This window comes from Anolis carolinensis, chromosome 1, assembly GCF_035594765.1.
Source record: "Anolis carolinensis isolate JA03-04 chromosome 1, rAnoCar3.1.pri, whole genome shotgun sequence".
NCBI classification, from domain to species: domain Eukaryota; kingdom Metazoa; phylum Chordata; class Lepidosauria; order Squamata; family Dactyloidae; genus Anolis; species Anolis carolinensis.
In genome coordinates this window covers 363,422,806-363,442,866 of record NC_085841.1, presented here as the reverse complement: position 1 = coordinate 363,442,866, position 20,061 = coordinate 363,422,806, and the positions used below count along the sequence as shown (strand labels likewise).

At 39.7% G+C, this 20,061-nt stretch overlaps 1 protein-coding gene across 4 annotated transcripts in view; it reads left to right on the top strand.

Moving 5' to 3' along the window:
• fermt2 (FERM domain containing kindlin 2) overlaps positions 1–20,061 on the top strand; it is a 116,031-nt gene that overhangs the window by 27,613 nt on the left and 68,357 nt on the right. For all 4 annotated transcript variants that reach the window (XM_062968687.1, XM_062968686.1, XM_062968685.1 and 1 more), the window contains exon 3: positions 7,985–8,218. In XM_062968687.1, coding sequence (XP_062824757.1) covers positions 7,985–8,218 — 234 coding nt within the window. The remainder of the gene's footprint in view (positions 1–7,984; positions 8,219–20,061) is intronic.

The following is a 20,061-nucleotide window of genomic DNA, read 5'->3' as shown; positions in this document are numbered from 1 at the left end:
CTGTTAACAGGTCTGCCACATTGATGTAGGCATAAGCTTAACCTTGGAAATACACCACCTTGGTTTAGATTAAATCATATTAGCTTGGCCAATACTAATTTTTGAACTGCTTCCTAGTGTTTGGAACACCAGTTGACAGTGGTTCCAGCAAAGCCAGCCTTTGATGATGGTTTTCATTCTTGATAAGAGGAAATTGTAGTTTATCTGATTTTTTTTCTTGTTAACAGTCCTGTGTAGGTTGAAAAGTAATAATTTCTTGTAGAATTCCATTTTCATATTGAAGTCACTGTTGACCATCTTTAATGGGTCTTTTTAGCTCCCTCATAGCCTGTTTTCCCCCCTGCCATGTACTGATTTGGGTCTTTTCTCATATTAGCTCTAATGCTAAATGAACTAATGGATTGATTTCCACTGTTCTATACATTTTTGGACGAGAGTGCTATTTAATTGCTAATTGTTTTCTTAAAGAATTAACAGGCTCCTTTTGTGCTTATTTGGTGAGCTGCTTTGTGTTGGAACTATTTGTATATCAGAATTAAAATATTATTCCACTGAATAAACAGGAATTTGTGCATATTGGAAGCTCTCCTGCTTGGTGAACTTCCAAGAAGAAAATGGCCAGGGATCTTCAGTGTTTGAAGCAGGACTAAGAAAGTGTCTGTCGGTCTATCTATTTATGTGTGTTTATATTTCCAAGTGGCTAAACCTCCAACAGCCTACCAGCTGCTAGGAATTGTGGGAGTTGAAGTCCAAAACACCCGGAGGGCCGAAGTTTGCCCATGCCTGAGCTAAAGTAAACATGCCTCTGTGATTTGCTGAGAGTTGCATGCATCCATACACATCTACCATTAATGAGGCTCGTGCACACACCTGTTCTCATATTTAAGACATTCCCTTTCATTCACATAAAGTCAGAAAACAGGGTGCACAATATTTCCCACTTTGTAACATTAGTTTAGCTGCCACTGGACAGGACTCCTTAGTTTCAGGAGTTGGAGAGTTGGTTGGAGAGAGTGTAAATGTGCTGTGAATTGTCAATGCCAAGCACTTCCAGAGCAACTTCAGCGTTAGGATGAGACTGAAGATGCGAGAAAGGCCTTTCAGTGATTCCAAGTCATTGAGTGCTTTAATGGATCCTTTTTGAGATTGTCTGGATTGCCGGTTGCCTCTGATTCCTGCTCACAATGAGGCACAAGGCTGTCACTTTGGCTCCTTGGAAACAGTTCCTAGAGGTAATAATGGCAAAGGGTTTGGGGAGGAGGGCTGGGGCTTAAAAGAGAAATAGGAGGTCAGAGACTTGTAGGCTACTCTGTAACCACTCTTCGGATTTGTTTTGACCTGTAGAAAAAAGGTTGTTATGTTTTTAAAATAAAAAAATGTGATTTCCACTTTGAGCAATCATGTCTTCAGCAACCATGTGGCAAGACCTATACTGTAAACCTGTGTGCGAAAGAGCTTTCTCTCCCCCCCCTTTCCCAAGTACTGATACTCCATACAAAAGTACTTCATCTTACTGAAAAGTAATCGTTCTTGAATTTAAAGATGTCAATTTGTATGTGTCTGGACAGGGGGAAGTCCCTTTTCATAACCACAGTCATTCTGCCATATTTGTGGCTTTGACTTTTGCAGATTTTTTTTCATGTCAGGAGCGACTTGAGAAACTGCAAGTGGCTTCTGGTGTGGGAGAATTTGGCCGTCTGCAAGGACGTTGCCCAGGGGTTTTGATGTTTTACCATATACAGTAGAGTCTCACTTATCCAGCACTCGCTTATCCAACGTTCTGGATTATCCAACGCATTTTTGTAGTCAATGTTTTCAATATATCATGATATTTTGGTGCTAAATTCGTAAATACAGTAATTACTACATAGCATTACTGCGTATTGAATTACTTTTTCTGTCAAATTTGTTGTATAACATAATGTTTTGGTGCTTAATTTATAAAATCATAACCAAATTTGATGTTTAATAGGCTTTTCCTTAATGCCTCCTTATTATCCAACATATTCGCTTATCCAACATTCTGCCGGCCCATTTATGTTGGATAAGTGAGACTCTACTGTATGTCCTCTTATGTTAAAAAAAAAATAACAATTTCTTTATTTGAGTTTTTTCACTTTCATAGAATTCCTGGGCCCGTAATCCCTGCAGATTTGGAGGGCTGACTATAATTTAAAAGATGTGTTTAAAATTGAAGGGGGTTACCATTCTAACCTCTATCACTCCTCTGGGCCTTTAGCAGAGTTGTACTTAGTGGATTGTACTTTATCGATTTTACTGTTGATCTGATGCATGTGGTGTTCCACCTTTTTCTCTCAGTCTGGTAGTTTTCTCTGTTTGCAAACCTTCATCTGTTATCTTAGTTCACTGAAATTATAAATCATGTCAAGTGCCCTCCTGAAAGGAGTACTAGGAGGGAAATCTTTACTCTGTACCTTTAAGTCAACGTGTCTTTTGATCAAGAACACTAGCCTTGCTCACTTAGCAAGAGACTGAGCAGAACGTTTCTCTAAAAGTCCATGTTTCCTCTCCTTGTGCACAAGTTATGCAGCTATGGCTAACAGTATAATCTTTGCTGGTTTGTAGCTAAGCTTTTTTCCTTTTTGGTACTGTCAGCTGTTAGAGCATTTTGAATCATTGCCAAGTCTTGCCTGGTTTCTACCCTGTAACTCTTTGTAGTTACAGGAAAAGGCTTTTAAACATACATTTATTGGCCCAGTGCAGACATAGGACTGCTGATCTTCTAGCTGATGGTTAAGAAATCACAAACCAGGACTTAATTGCATTTCCCCCTTTCTCCCCTTAACTTTGGTTTAGTGTTACATCTTCAGTTGTCATTTGAAATCAAAATTGGCATCAGGTTCACTAACTCAGGGTAAGTGGAAATGTAGTTGGTTCTTTTAGCCATGCTGCTGCTGCTCAGTGGTTTAGTCCTCTCCGGCTCTTCGTGACCTCATGGACCAGTCCATGCCAGAGCTCCCTGTCGGCCATCACCGCCCCCAGTTCCTTCAAGGTCAAGACATAGGTAGCTAAAATTTTAAAGTTCTTTAAGAAAATCAAGTCCTAGAAATGCTTTTGACAACGTGAACGACACTGGATAAAATAGACAGCTGTCAGCATTTCATGATGGAGGTTATTCCCCATTCTCCTGTTCCTTTGTGTTGGGTTATCCTTTGGATAAATGTAGGGATAACAGAGAACTGCAAGGGGAAGTGGGCATATGCTAAGAGTGTATTTGCATCTTTAGGTTGAAATCAGCTCTGGTTTTTATATCTACATATGAGTTACCATTGTCTAATAGTATTGGAAGTGGGTGAGAATCAGCCATCTAGTTATTGCTGAACTGCAGATACCACCATGCACCATTAGCCATGCTGGCTGTGGATACTGGAGGTTGCAGTCCAACATTAGGAAGGCTACACAGCTTTCATCGTTAGATCAGGGCAACATGGAGAGGACTGCATTATATTCACTACAGTCTTTGGTAAAACTATACATTTTTATGGGTGAATTTTGTCTAAAAAGTAGTTTTCTAAAAGAAAAAAGTTCAAATGTGCATTTTTCTCTATTTGTTTTTCCAAAATTAAGGATTTAAAAAGATTATTACTCCCAGGATTGGGGAAAGAATGGTGAAAAGGTTCCCCACTGAACTTTCCAGGACGTCACATCTCTAGAGCAGTAGCACATACACCTGTTGGTCAGTTGTTATTGTTTTAGTGAATGGTGAACATTAATGATGTGGATATAATGTGGATATAAAAAGGGAACAAATTAGAGCATTCAGATCAGAGAAAGTAAGAGGGACACACAGTCTGGCAATCATAGCTGAGAGAGTGTCAGAAGTATATCTTTGGGCCACTGCAGACAGAAGTCTTACACAAGTATTACAAAATGCTTGGAAACAATTAATCTTGGGTTTTGTTTTGTTTTTTAAAAAAATGATTGTTTTTTTTTTTCCAAACTGCTTGTGATGGTAGTAATGCCAGAGGCTATTGTAAACTTTAATCAATCATTAACATCTGTATCAGAAACAGCAGAAGCATGAATAATGCAAAAGTCTTCTTCTGTCTCTTAGGTCCACCCTGAACATTTTTTTCAGAGTAGTGAAAGTCTGGACCAGAGTCCAGTTTAATCATTCGACAGGATTTCGCTGAGAGCAGCCAAGATTTCTTTGCAAGCTGCATGCTTTTCTATATTTGGTTTTGTTTAATTTGATGATAGAATGTCGTGCTGTTTGGAACCATAGCTGCTGCTCCTGCTCTCTATTCATACTAAATCAACAAAGTTTGCTTCTTAAGGCTAGGCGTTTTTAAACGATGCAGATGTAAATCTCTCTTAAATGCCAGATACAGTAGATGTGTCATTTTCCTGTCCTGTTCTCTCCTCCCCCCCCCCCCCCCCCCGGCACCCAAACTTAGATTACGGATTTTTCAAACAATTCTCAGAATGTTCTGTGCTGGGCATCCCAGTCTTATGACTTTAATTTATCTGCTGTGATATGTAAAGCCCTTGTTATAATAGCTGTTCATTTCCTTTGGTTGGTAAAAGGAGTACAGAGAGATATCCTGTAACATTTGATCATAAAAAGTACTCTTATTGCAAAGGAGCAGTGTTCTGTCACAATGGGCGCATATCTGTCAACTTACTGAATTTTATAATGCCTTTTTATTTCAAGGAATACTCAAAGGTGAATTTGCTTGTTGTTCTGAAATATAGTCTACAGCACCTGGTATTTATTGGGGGTCCCCCATATATGTGCAAAGCGGAGCCTGCTTAGACAGATCTAATGCCTTTGGAGCTGGGGTATCAAACTTGATGGCCACATCATCCTTACGATTTTTCACTGATAGCCACATTAGTCTTATAATTACTTTCAGTGGACGAAGAATCCGTGGATACAGAGGACCAACTATAATTTTTTTCCTAGTGGCATGTGCTCTTTAGTTTGTACCCAGTTTGGGTTTCCAGATATTATTGAATGGGAGCCCCATCACTGGAGCCCCCCCGATGGTGCAGTGGGTTAAACCCTTGTGCTAGCAGGATTGATGACTTGAAGGTTGGGTTGCTGACCTGAAGGTTACCGGTTCGAATCCAACCTGGGGAGAGCCTGAAGGAGCTCCTTCTGTCAACTCCAGCTCCATGTGGGGACATGAGAGAAGCCTCCCACAAGGATAGTAAAAACATCAAAACATCCGGGCATCGCCTGGGCAATGTCCTTGCAGATGGCCAATTCGCCTTGCGGACTGGAGATAATGGGAATTGCAAACCAATAGCACTTGTGGCTCTGAGGTTGTGGAAAGGTTAAAGGACATTTTAACCTCAGTTATCTTATCCACAAGCCTTGTATATCAATTGAAGCCCCACTATCCTGACTCAGCAGAACAAACTGCCACCTTCTACAATCAGGAGGTGCAATGATGTAATTATGAGGAATACAGGAGTTGTAGTCCAGCATCTGGAGGGACACATAAAAGGACATGGCCAGCTAGATTCAGGATGCAGACCTTGAGTTTGACACATATGGTGAAATTTAGGGTTTTTATGCCACTGCTTCTTGGCTAATGAATGCACGTCTTTAAAAAAACTGCTCAGCAACATTTCAAAATCTGTGCTAGGTTTAAAGTGACTTCTGTGACCTTCACATACACATCTAAGAAACAGGCATAATTATTTGCTTAATTCTGTTTTTGTTTATTAACTAGAATTGAGTGCATGTTCCAAAGCTGGCTTTTGGTTTCCAAGATTCCAGCAGGAGCTATTCATGACCTTGGACTATGTTTTTGAACTTGCATAATTTTAATTGATGTTTTAATGATTAATGTTTTAAAATTTGTTATTTTTGAATTGTATGTTTGGCATCAAATTAATTGTTGCCTGTTGTGAGGCCTCTCAGAGTCCCCTTCGGGATGAGAAGAGCGGGGTACAAGTATGGGAAATAATAATAATAATCATAATAATATTTCCCAACAATATATTTGTGGGAAACATGTTTTGAAACAGCTTTCTGTAAGAAAAGATAAATATCTCGTTAAGCTACCCAAAAATTCTGATCTTTGTCCGTGTGGCAGTGCAGTATGCATTTAGCTTTGCTCCAAAACATAGAGTCGTAAAGTTGGAAGAGACCCCAAGGGTCATCCTGTCTAAATCTCTGCCATGCAGGAACATTCAGTTCAAACCCTCCTGGCAGGTGGCCATCCAGCCTCTGTTAAAAACCCTTCAAGGAGGCAGAATCCCCCATAGTTCCAAGCAGCCTATTTCACTGTCAAACATAGGCATGTGTTTAACAGTTGAATAGGCTGTTAGGAATTATGGAAGTTTAAGTCCAAAACACCTAAAGGGGTGACGCTTGCCTATGCCTGCTGTATAATGTTCTTATTATTTATTTATTAATTATTTATTTGCGACATTTATATACCGCCCTTCTCACCCCGAAGGGGACTCAGGGCGGTTTACAAGTATATATACATACAATATATTATATTATACAACTATATCGCAATATTATTAGTAATATTGCATGTAATATAAATATACAATTATAATAGTGAATTATAATTATTATTACATTGTATTACATCATAATATTATTATTAATATCATAGAATCATACAGTTGAAGAGACCTCCTGGGCCATCCAGTCCAACCCCATTCTGCCAAGAAGCAGGAAAATTACATTCAAAGCACCCGACAGATGGCCATCCAGCCTCTGCTTAAAAGCGTCCAAAGAAAGAGTTGGGCATCTGAGGGAGTATAACCTGTGTGAGATTATTATCTTTGCTTGCCATCACTCCACTGTAAACAAATGAAGACTCCTTTGGAGACAAATATAAAAATCAGACGTCTCCAATTTTATCTCTGTTGGGAAAATTACCCCACTCTTTACCCAGAATGGTTCAGAGTGACTCACAATGATTAAATCATGAGATTCCCTGCGCTCCGTTAATGCTCTAAAAGCAAAGCACAAAGGATGCATTTGAAAAAAATACCCAATAAATGTAATAAATAATGAGAAGGAGGAGGGAAGAAGGAATTTAACACTATCTCCTAGAAGAAGGAATTGTGTGTGTCACATCTCCTCTAAGAAATAGCATGCACATACATATGTATATGAGTATTTATGTATTTTGGTCTTATGGCAACCCTGTGACAGTGTTTTCTTGGCAAAAGTTGTCCAGAGTGCTGTGCCTTGGCCTCCTCTGAGGCTGAGAGAGTGCAATTTACTCAAATGACTAAGTGTGTTTCCATTTCCATAGCCAACCTGACACTGAATTTTAATAACATATACATTTTGTGGCCTATTGAAACATTCCAATGTTAATATGGCCCCGTATTAACACACGTAAACAGTATCTAAAAACGTACTGTTATGATTATTTGAGTAATTGTAGACATTCAGTTCTGGTGCTTTCTGGTAGAATGGGCAGATATGAAAAATGGGGAGGGAGCGTTACCCAGTGTTTATGAAGCCCTCTTCCAGATGTATTCCACCTGACACTGTTAGACATGTTTCCATCGGCCTTACGTTTGTCATTTTATGTTTTTCCCTGAGAGTATTTTTATGTGTCTAGTTCAGGTGTTTCTGAACTGTTCCCCCCTTAGATATGTCCCTTAGATATTTGTTAGGAGAACTGCATGAGCTAAGGGAAGGCTTTCTATGTGGGAACATCTCGACGCTGAAATGCCGTCCTAAGAAAGGCATGGATGCTGACTCTTTTCCATTGTACACTAGTTCAAAATGTTTTTGTTTTTCTCGGCGTTTTAAACTGCTTGTGCTATTTGCCTTCATTTTATTGCATCAATGTTTTGAATTTTAATGTCATATTTAATTGTGATAATTATGGCTCTTGAGAAGTAATGATGGAAGTCTACTCCCTATAGTTTAATACCGTTTTCTTAAAAAACTGATACTTCCTTTAAAAATTGAGTGGATTGAAGTTGTTGCCTATTTGGCTTGGTTCCTAATCTTGTATCATCGCTTCCCCAGATGTCAAGAAAGATTGGTCTGACCACGCTTTGTGGTGGGAAAAGAAGAAAACCTGGCTCCTTAAAACTCACTGGACCTTGGACAAGTATGGAATACAGGCCGATGCGAAACTACAGTTCACTCCTCAACACAAACTGCTCCGGCTCCAGCTTCCCAACATGAAATACGTGAAGGTGAAAGTCAACTTCTCTGACAGAGTCTTCAAAGCCGTGTCTGACATCTGCAAGACCTTCAGTGAGTATCTGTTGCCTGCGAAGAAGCCAAGCAGAGCCTTTTCTTATGAGAATCATCCAGATTCAGTAGCTCTTGATATTTGCTCTGTAATCTTTCAAGTTATTTACAGCATCAGCCTTCTAGTAAGGATAGATTAGCCTATCTCCCTCTGGGATAATTATTCAACTTCTTAAGCAGCCTGGTGTCACAAGGGGCAGTTGCAAAAATGTGGAAAAATAGGTTTCAATTAAACTAGCAACCAGTAGAAATGTGTGTGAAGTAGCAGTACAACTGCTATATGTCTCTGCACTTATTCTTGCCTTTTGCTTCCAGGCATTGATCATCTTTGCCTTTTCATAATCGGAGAGTTCATCTCCCACCATATTTTGCCACAGTATGGCAAACTGGAACAGCCAACAGAAGTTATTAGTGTTTATTGCAGTCTTTAGATATTTTCATGGGCATTAAATGCCACTGTACAGCAACTTTTCTCTTGTATTTAGATTTGCAGTGATGTGAGATCCCTTCAGACAAAAAGATCAAACCGGGGGTATCTGGTCCTTAATAGCCACCTTCCATTTCTTTTTGCTGTTCTTCGGTTCCTAGGGAATCACTGACAGATAAAATGTACTGAATCTTGAACTGGATTACATTCAGTAAATCTGTGCCATTGTATTTGAGGCTTAATAAATAAATGCCTGGAAGCTGGGCATGAAATGTACTAGCACTTCGTGCTGATGTGTTATCCTAAGGGGAAAGATATAATATCTCCTCTTAAAATTAGGGGTGTTTCCAAGCAGGAACCAGGAGAGGGGGCTTTGGTTTTTAATGTTGCTTGCCTTTGTTCTGTTTGCTGGTTTGTAATTTGTTTTGTCTTTATTCTTCGATGTGTTAGCTTCAGTTGGTTGTGAACCAGCTTTGGCTAATAGTTGACACTGACAGGAGCTTGTTTGTTAGTTTTCTGAGGCAATTTTGTTGGGATTGCAATTGTGTAGGAAAGCATTCTATCTCCGTTACTACATCACTTTGTTTCTGATTTAAAATAGTCCACTACCACATCACACCAAGCTTCTATTTGATGGACAGAACACCTATATGTCTTTTCTAATGAAATATATAACATCAGTTTCTCTTTTAAACCTGGAAACAGAAGAGATACTAATCTAATTAAAGTAATATATTACTGTGCTCTTGTTTTTGTTTGTTTATATTGTGCCCTGGCAAGAAGGCTTTACTTGCCAAAAAGCCCAGTTCTCAGTTCTTTCTTCTGTGCTTAGTGAATAGCACTGAGTAATGCTAGTAGTTATCCATACTTAGTATGATCACCCAGCCACAAAAGCAGATTCTGGTCCTATTTGGTAAATGAACCTGCTTCCATGGTGCTCTCAATTCTGTAGGGAAAAGATGAGTGGCCAATACATGGTCCAAGGTCCAAGAATGGCCCATGTAATGTTTAAACTTTGAAGCCTGCTGTGGCATTTCATTAGCAAGATTTTACACCAGTTCTAGTCGCAATGGTGCTCTCTGCACCAGTGCTGATCCCCCCCAGGTTGCAGTAGAGAAACAGCTGTTCACAGCAGGCTTGTAACACAATACTTGTATGAAAACTGAACAATCCACATCAACATTATGCATTCTTTAAAGATACATAACAAACAAGCTTTTAGTGTGTTGAGGTGTGTGTTTTCTGTGATGTATAGTGATGTTCTAGCAGCATGTTCTAGTTGCTAGAACATGATTATACATCCCAGAAAAGACACAACACCCCAGTGATTTGGCCGTGAAAGCCTTCGGCAACACATGCTTACAGTGTTCCTTTTTGGGAATTTGGGATCATTCTGTATGGTGATTTTTTAAGCATTTGAAAAGTAAAACATCATTGCATAACATTACTTGCAAGTAAAAAGCGACAGAAAGTCTAAATACCCTAAAGCAGGTACCCCCAAACTGTGTCCTGTTTAAGCCTCTAACTCCCAGAATTTCTGACCATTGAACAAGCTGGCAATAGAGGCTTCTGGGAGTTTGAGGCCTCAATAACTGGAGGGCAGCAGTCTGAGGATGCCTGTCCTAAAGGAAGTAGATCTTGTCTGATCTTCGAAGCTAAACTGAATTAGATTGTCAACGATCAGAGGAAGAAACTGTTAAAATCACCTTGGAGTATTATTATTATTATTATTATTATTATTATTATTATTATGTTTATTATGTTTATTTATACCCTGCTTTTTCTCTCCACAAGGGAACTGAAAGCGGCTACTTGCCTAAGAAAACCATATGAAATTTATAGGGTCACTGTAAGTCTACAAAAAGCAACAAATAGCACAACAGATTAATTTTGCTGTGAGCGAGAGGAACAGATTATATTTTTAACTAAAAAGGGTAATCTTCCCAAACTCTGCTCTAGAGGTTATAGTTGCAGATAAAGTTAAAACTGTAATAGAATAAAATTTGAAATTTCCATCATACCCTAATCTTGGATGTTGCAATTTTTTCAGCCAAACATCCTGATTTAATCTTATAGTAGTATTTGTGTTTTATATTTTATACAGTATTTAACTGGTTGTAATACATTTTTATATGTTGTTGTTTTAATGATGTGTCGGCATCGAATTGTTGCCAATTGTACGCCACCCGAGTCCCTTCGGGTGAGAAGGGTGGTATAGAAATATTGGAAATAAATAAAAATAAATAATAAATTCACTCCCCCCCCCTTTTCCTGCCTATTTCTATACTTGGGGTCTTCTGATAGTTGCTGTCTACATCCTTACCAAAGCCAGTTCTAAAAGGAAATCTAAACTGGAGCCTGCAGCCGGAATCTGCAACTTGATCTTTGTCATGATACATCTTTCTCTTTATAAAATAAAAATGGAATACTTTTGGCTGACCTATTTTTGTCAAGAGGCAGGAAGTCATCTATTATTGGTAAAGTCTGAGAGCAGTATTTCCAAATTAGCGATTGTCCTTGGACTTCTGATCTTCCTAAAAAATAAAGGAATTTAATAAAAGTTACATAACAATATGTTGTGTAACTTTATGGAAAAAAATTAACCATCCATTCAATAAACCTTAAAGTATTGTCCATTGTCAAAGCTGAAATACCATAATACAGACACAAACTCAGACAAGTAGTACAAAGCTGCTGCTGCTGCTGCTCAGTCGTTTAGTCGTCTCCGACTCTTCGTGACCTCATGGACCAGTCCACGCCAGAGCTTCCTGTCGCCCGTCACCGCCCCCAGTTCCTTCAAGGTCAAGCCAGTCACTTCAAGGATACTGTCCATCCATCTTGCCCTTGGTTTCTTTTTGGTGTGTTATCCACTAAGTGCTGCAGATCCTCGTAGAACTGATCTAATTCTGCTTCTTCAGCAGCTGTGGTTGGGGCGTATGTTTGGATCACTGATGTTAAATGGCTTGCCTTTAACTCGAATTGAGACCATTCTATCATTTTTTGGGTTGTATCCAATCACTGCTTTCACAACTTTATTATTAACTATGAAGGCTACTCCATTTCTTCGGTGTTCCTCTTGTCCGCAGTAGTAGATCTGGTGGTCATCTTTTGTGAAGTGGCCCATTCCAGTCCATTTCAGTTCATTTCATTTAAAGGCATCTTTCAGGCTCTTTAGTTTCTTCTGATTTTTACACTTAACTAGTCCAAATAAATCCATGCTAAATAAAAATTCCTTACTATGTTCTAGCTTTCACTTGAGAAAAGTGTATGAATGGCTAAAGGAAGGAAGCAGTTTTGAAGACCCTCCCCACTTTCACTTTTCTGAATGTGACTCAATGGTGCCATTAAGAAGGTGCAACCAATTGAGCTGGGGTTGTGATGAGACACGTAGAAGTCTGTACTGTGAGTGGATTTTTCTTAGGCCCTTCTCCAAACGCGCTCTCATGGGAGACGAAGCATATGTTGTCAAAAGCTTTCTTTGGTGTGGCTGCCATATCTACCCTTCCCTAAGCCGAGGAAGGTCATGGCAAACCCCCACTGAACAAATCTTGCCAAGATAATCCCATGATAGAGTTGCCATAACTCAGAAATAATTTGAAGGTGGCACAACAACAAAGAAGTTCACCTTGTCTCTGTGCCATGCAAAATACTCATTTTGTTTGCTTGACCCTTTCTTTTTATCAGCAGTTAGATTTGAGAATGGCTGCCATAGTCTTCTCTGTTTGCGTTCGTTTCCACAATATTATGTTTTATTATTTCAATCATGCATGATTTGAATGATTAAATATCAAAAAAGCAGGATAAGACTCTTTTCTGTTAAAGGAATTAGATGCCTGAAGATAAGAAGTAACCAGTGCAGACTTCAGAGTATGGATGAGATAATGTCCATGTGACTCGATTTGTTGAAAAACCTGGATTTGTCAAAGAAAAGGGAATTACAGCATTTATCAGCAGACATGATGAAAACAGCCCTGTTTCGTAATCCAGTACACATTTGACAGGAGAGAGATAGGGTCCCAAAAGCCAGCACCTGTACATATTTGGGGGTCTTTGCTCTATGGCATTTTCTTGCCTATCTCCACAGTGCGATTATATCCGTAGGTTTTAGTGACTCTTCTGAAACACTGCCTTGTAGAAGGACGTGAGAAAGTCCCAAATGTTGAAAATGAATGTTGTTGCTTGGACCAGAAATAGTTTTCCAGCTGTTTAAATCAAATACTTTTTCAGCCCTGCCTGTTGAGGACAGAGGCCATAACTAACAAAGGAGATGTTGAAATGAGCTCAAGGTGTCTGCGAGAAATATTCACACACATGCATCCAGATGATATTTCGAGATGCAACATCCAGAATTTTGGCAAGAAAGGTGTTAGGTGAAAATACACTTAGAAATGTTATGATTTGGCAAGAGAAGTAGCAAGTTCCTCGGAGGTTATCATTCTTGGGGTATTGCTTGTGTCCTTCGAGAACTGGCTTGGTGAAAGATTGAGGGGATAGATTTCAGATCCTGCTACATCCTGTTTTGTTGAATTCCTTTATTCACTTATTCTTCATATGTCATCAAGGCTAGAATCTGTTTTGTGGGGAAAAACCTTTATGAAAATATGTAATGTACACTTAATGCAGGGATGGAAAGCCTCAAGGCTCCAGCAAATAAAGCTGGACAGCATTTCCCAGCATTATCATATTGACTGTGGCTGATACCTGGAGGGCTGTGTGATTTTTGCTTCTGTCATAAATATAGGCGAAAACTAGATTCCTTTATTGTTTTTATTCTATTATTGTTTTTGAGAGAAAGGAAAAGGGGGATATTGCCACCACGCAGTGTTTGGGCACTATTTTACCTGTTCTCTGATGCTTTATGTGTCCCCATGTCAGTTGCTTGGATGGATAGAGGGAAAATGTGTGTAATGAAAAGGGTATTTCTCTGTAGGGAGGAGTAAATAGATGTAACACAGAAAAGTGAGTAGATGGAACCTACTGTATAGTCTTGGTCTCTAGAGGAAGGTTTCCCAGTTTTTAAAAAGTAGGCAAGTAGTCTTGCGGGAAAACACAGATTTTTAAAAGTTGTTATAGGTTCCAAGAGAGAATAGCAGATTTTCTTGGGCTCCAGTAAAAATAATGAAATGGCCAAGATTTTAATCAGGTCCTTTTTGATTTCACATCTTTATTCTCTTATCTGCTACAACATTGTGGTGGTTTGTGGTCTGGTGATGGTCCATGAGGCATCAGATCCAGGTCCTTGGCAAATGTCCAGGGAAGGAGGAGGAGGAAAGAGTTCTAACCATTGGGCAGAGTTTGGGAAGAAAATCTCACAATTTGCATTTTCCTGCATCCCCTAGCAAGACCAGTGCTGTGCTAGGCCATGGTGATGTGTGAGTTGATTTGCTGTGAGCCCTAGCATAACTTTTGAGATGGTTTTTCCAGATGTCATTCCCCTCTTCCAAAAAGCCAGGTTCTTTTAAAACCCTCTTGTCTTCGCTCAGCAGGCTCCTTTCTAGCAAAGAACTGCAGGAAATACTAGCTAATAGTTTCCCACTGGGATTAAGACTCCTCCTAGTGTGTTGGCCCAGTTCCCACACGCTTCACCAGAGAGGACCCCCTCCCCTCCGCCCTCTCCTTAAGTGGGAGAAGAATAGGAACCCTTTATAAAATGAGGGCTTGGAATTAAAAGCAGAAAGTGATCGCTTTCTCATTGTACTTGGTGCTTAGTCTCACCATTTATTTTCACCATAATCATAGCCTTCAGTTGCAGTTACTAGGATTTGTGGTATATTGTCTGCCATTCAGTATTGCTTTTATTGCTCTGAAATGAGGAAACAGAACACGATGAAATTTATGAATGGAGAGTGGCTTTCTAATTTTAACAATAGCATTTTAGGATGAATCATGCTGATGGCAAATAATCAAGGAGATGGTGCTCAAGTGCCATATTTTCCTTCTGTGTTTTTCTGTTTGTTCCCCACCATTAAGTGATGTTCCAGACTTCCGCCCCTAAAGCTGAATCTGTAATGCGTTTATGGGCTTGAATGTTTCCCAGGTTGACAGTATTTCTGAGCAGTGCAGCAAATATTTCTCCCACCTCTTTATTGTTACAATTGTAGGACTGAGTGGTATACAATTTGAGTGGTAAAAGATTTGTGTTTCAAATAAAGATTTGTGTTTCAAATAAAACCCTTTATCTAAACTGCAGAGGTTAAATACGCCACCATTTGTATCTTTCCTCCTTTCCATCTGTCTCTTTACTCTGGTCCTTGTATGCCAGAGCCCTCCTAGGAGAGCCCATTGAACCGAAATCTCCTTTGCTACAAATCTGATAACCAAAACCACCTTGTCTGCATTTTTAGAAACCCTTGGAACCCTTTCCTCATACTCATTCTCATGAATGTATTGGGCCGTAATCATTTACAAGACAGCCGTCTGAACCACAGTTTCCTCTTTCGTCCTGGGAGAAAGGATGTTTATTCTTAGCAGCAGCTGTTGCACGACTTCAGAGAATCTGAATAGTTGTGAGATGCATTGCTTTGTGGAACCCAGAGTAAAAATAAGACGATGGGCTGCTTGTCTTTGGGATGAAGAGGAATGCCTTTGTGGACGTTTCCATAGCATAAAGAAAAGGGTGTGTCTCTGTCCTTCACCAGAATAGACAGCTGTCTTTGAAAAAGAAGGGGTGTGTGTGAGGTTCATTGTCATGATGCTGACAACAGTTGCCAGTGTAATGCCTTGTTGGGATCTTAGTGCTGCTGAAAGGGAGAGGCATACATCAACATCAAGGCATTCTTATCACTTTGAAACAAGTGTACACACACCAAGATAGCATATAGCTAGGCGCCTTTATCACCTGGCATAGGGCTGCGGCTTGGCTTGGAGCAGCCATCTAATCTGCCTGTTTCAGCCTAAGTGACTTCCTTGGTTGGTTGGTTGATTATTTGCTGAGTTTCATTTATGTTCTGTTTCTCTGCCAGTGAATTCCAGGTAGAGTGCATGGTTCTCCCTCCTTTATTTTCATGACAGTCCTCAGTTGAAAATGACAATAAGTGACATAGCATTGCTAAATAGGTTCCACAGTTTCAAACAGAACTAGAACATAAATTACTGAAATCCCAGGCCAATGCTCTTAACTGTTATGCTATGCTGGATCTTTTTGCATTGCAGAGAATGCTGGAAAATAGTGGAAATGAGATATTTGCTAGTATTAAAATGGTATCTGTGAGTGGCTTCATAAACACAGCATAAATGGTATTTCCAAGAGGTTTTAAAAATCATGTTGAATTTCATTATTTTACAGCAACTTGAGCTGTAGGTATGTTAATCATTTGAGATAGTTATGGACTGGAGCAAAGTGTAGTATATCTTGATATGATGCCACATGAATGTGAATGTACATTATAGTTTTTCAAATTTGCTTATTTTATTATGTTTATATTTATTGCTGTATTTTGATTGCTGTTTTTGTGATTTTAATATGTTTTGAGCTACTTCGGGTCTCGTGAGGGAGAAAAGCAGGATATAAATAAAGATATTATTATTATTATTATTATTATTATTATTATTATTATTATTATTATTTTGCGGGGAAATGAGAGAAGCCTCCCATCAGGATGGTAACACATCCGGGCATCCCCTGAGCAACATCTTTGTAGACAGCCAAGACCAGAAGCCAATTGCAGTGTGTTTTCAAGTTGATTCTGACATGAAAAATATTTTTTATTATTATTATTATTATTATTATTATTATTATTATTATTATTATTATTATTATTATTATAGCATCCTAGGTGGAGTAATGGAACCTAGGATGAAATATTGGAAGGAGGTGTCTGCATTAAATGTCATGGAAGTGGCTGCTAGAAACCCTTGTGATATAAATTACGATCATAGTGTTGTGTTGTTGTATGTCTTTCGGGCTGTGTGGCCATGTTCCAGAAGCATTCTCTCCTGACGTTTCGCCCACATCTATGGCAGGCATCCTCAGAGGTTGTGAGGTATGGAGAAAACTAAGCAAAGAGGTTAATATATATCTGTGGAAAGTCTAGGGTGAGAGAGGTCAGTGTGAATGTGTAGTTAATCACTTAAATTAGCATTGAAAAGCTTATCTGCTGTCTTCTTCCTGCCTCTGGGGCATCCTTTGTTTAGAGTCGTTAACTGCCCTTGGTTGATTCATGTCTGGAAACCCTCTGTTTTCAGAGTATTGCTTTTTATTTACTGTTCTGATTTTTGAGTTTTGTAATACTGGTAGCCAGATTTTGTTCATTTTCATGGTTTCTTCCTTTCTGTTGAAGTTGTCCACATGCTTGTGGATTTCAATGGCTTCTCTGTGTAGTCTGACATGATAGTTGTTAGAATGGTCCAGCATTTTTGTGTTCTCAAATAGTATTCTGTGTCCAGGCTGGTTCATCAAATGCTCTGCTATGGCTGATTTCTCTGGTTGAATTAGTCTGCAGTGCCTTTCATGTTCTTTGACTCTTGTTTGGGCGCTGCGTTTGGTGGTCCCTATGTAGACTTGTCCACAGCTGCATGGTATCCGGTAGACTCCTGCAGAAGAGAGAGGATCCCTCTTGTCCTTCGCTGACCGTCAAAAAAGGAGCACAATCAAAGCCCTGACAGACCGTGCACAAAGAATCTGCGAACCTCACCTCCTCCAAGGTGAACTCAACCACCTAAACTGGGCTCTACAGGCCAATGGATACTCCACCACAGACATCAGAAGAGCTGCAAGGCCAAGAACAAGCCAGGAGAGTCAAGACAAAGATCCACCCAGAGGAAAGGTGTTCTTACCATACATCAAGGGAACTACTGACCGCATAGGGAAGCTGATGAAGAAGCACAACCTACAAACTATCTACAGACCCACGAAGAAAATCCAACAAATGCTACGGTCAGCGAAGGACAAGAGGGATCCTCTCTCTTCTGCAGGAGTCTACCGGATACCATGCAGCTGTGGACAAGTCTACATAGGGACCACCAAACGCAGCGCCCAAACAAGAGTCAAAGAACATGAAAGGCACTGCAGACTAATTCAACCAGAGAAATCAGCCATAGCAGAGCATTTGATGAACCAGCCTGGACACAGAATACTATTTGAGAACACAAAAATGCTGGACCATTCTAACAACTATCATGTCAGACTACACAGAGAAGCCATTGAAATCCACAAGCATGTGGACAACTTCAACAGAAAGGAAGAAACCATGAAAATGAACAAAATCTGGCTACCAGTATTACAAAACTCAAAAATCAGAACAGTAAATAAAAAGCAATACTCTGAAAACAGAGGGTTTCCAGACATGAATCAACCAAGGGCAGTTAACGACTCTAAACAAAGGATGAAGACAGCAGATAAGCTTTTCAATGCTAATTTAAGTGATTAACTACACATTCACACTGACCTCTCTCACCCTAGACTTTCCACAGATATATATTAACCTCTTTGCTTAGTTTTCTCCATACCTCACAACCTCTGAGGATGCCTGCCATAGATGTGGGCGAAACGTCAGGAGAGAATGCTTCTGGAACATGGCCACACAGCCCGAAAGACATACAACAACCCTGTGATCCCGGCCATGAAAGCCTTCGACAACATAGTGTTGTGTTCTTGTTAAGGACGGATTTCTTCAAGAGAACTATTTATCTGTTTCCTAGAAGAGTGCCTGTTGCTGTATATAGATAAAATGTTCCAAATACTGGACAAATAAATTTTCACATTCAAGAAGGTTAAGAATGGTTTTGTATACATACACAGGACTTATCTGAGCTAGTTGTTTCATTTCATGTGTGCATACTATTAAGTCTTTGCTGCAATATTCAAAGACAGAGCAGTGTTGACCTGGAGCATCAGTATGCAAAGGCATCAGTATGCAAAGGAATTTGTAGCACCTCTAAGACTGAGAGGAAGACATTGCAGCAGATGCTTTGGTAGATTATCTACTTCCTCAGATGCATGCTCAGACTCAGGAACACATTTACTCAATTAATTGAAGTATGCTGTAAAGTTTTCTTCTGAAACTGAGAAAATCTTGTTTTCACCAATGAAATCTAATGTTATATCTATGTTTATGCAGATTTCTGGAAGCTTTGAAAGAATGCAAACAGATAAATTAATGAAAGTATGTGAAGCAGATAAACTATCTCATGCCAAACTGTAAAATGCATCAATAATCCTCTGTCAAAATGTTTAAGTGGGGCAAAGCAGACAGAGTTCTGTCAACATACTGCTCCAGCTTCCTATAAATGAATGTGTTGTAAACCTATGCAATTACAGCCTTCTTTGATACAAGTGTTTTTTGAAGGGGTAGAGCATGGCAGCCTCAATATAGCTGTTAGGCTGCATATCCCTTGTAATACAGAAGGCTCACACACCAGAACACTGGTTGCTTTGTTAGTCAGTGAAAGCTGGAGACTGTAGAAGCCTGGATTATATAGTGTACTCTTGACAAAGGCCACTGGTTGATGCATTTTTATTAGCAAGGCTCTGGAACTTGAACATTTTGGGACTAGAAACTGTTTTATTAATTTATTAATTGAGGGTGGCAGCAGCAGGGAACAAAGTGTTTTGATCTTTCCATTTAAGGAGAGAAGGAAAAGACGATCTCTTCTTGGCAATACATAGCTCTCTCATCACTGGGTGCAAGAGAACTCCTTGTTCCTCAGTAGTTCAATAGCCCATAGCAGACTCTTGGAGTGTTTCTTAGACAGGCCTTTTGGTGCCTATCAACTAGAACAGCGCTGGGCAGAGTAATTGGGGTGTAACTCCCTCCTTTCAACACCATTGACTTAATTGGCTAGAGTTGAAAGGAATTACAATGGGACAAAATCGGGATTGCATCTTGCACCCCTAAGCCAGATGATATGATGAAATGATATGAAGGACCTTTTCTCTAAATGGCACTGAGCAGAAGTGGGGAAAGTGCAGCCTATGGGCCACACAGGGGCCTCTCCAGAGTTGGTTTTGTGTCCTCCTGGGAACCCTAGGGATCAACATGTGATTTGCCAAAAAAAAATCCTTTTTGGTTCAGAATGCCCGCAAATGTATTGCATTTCCACCATGTTTAGGGCGCCCCTAGATCCCGCAGTGCTAGCATATTTGTGAAAATGTTTTTACAAATTTTATTTTGCCTCAAAATGGTCCAAAAGTGGGCGTAGGAGTGGGTTTCCACCACATTTCACAGGGTCCTAGGCCAAATTAGGTCCAGGAAAGTCCTTTTTTGAAATCCAAAATATGATGAAAATGTCTGCATACCCTCAAAAGGTATTTTGGAGCATTTTTCTTTTTGCAAGAACAGATGAAGCCCTCTAAGGTATTCTAATACTCTTATCTAATAAGTTCCCCCAGACTACCACAGTTGCTCACCTTTGCCTGCCCATTGCTCTCTAGCCTGGCCTTATTCTCCAGGTAGGCAATTCCTATTTTCCCAGCCAGAGT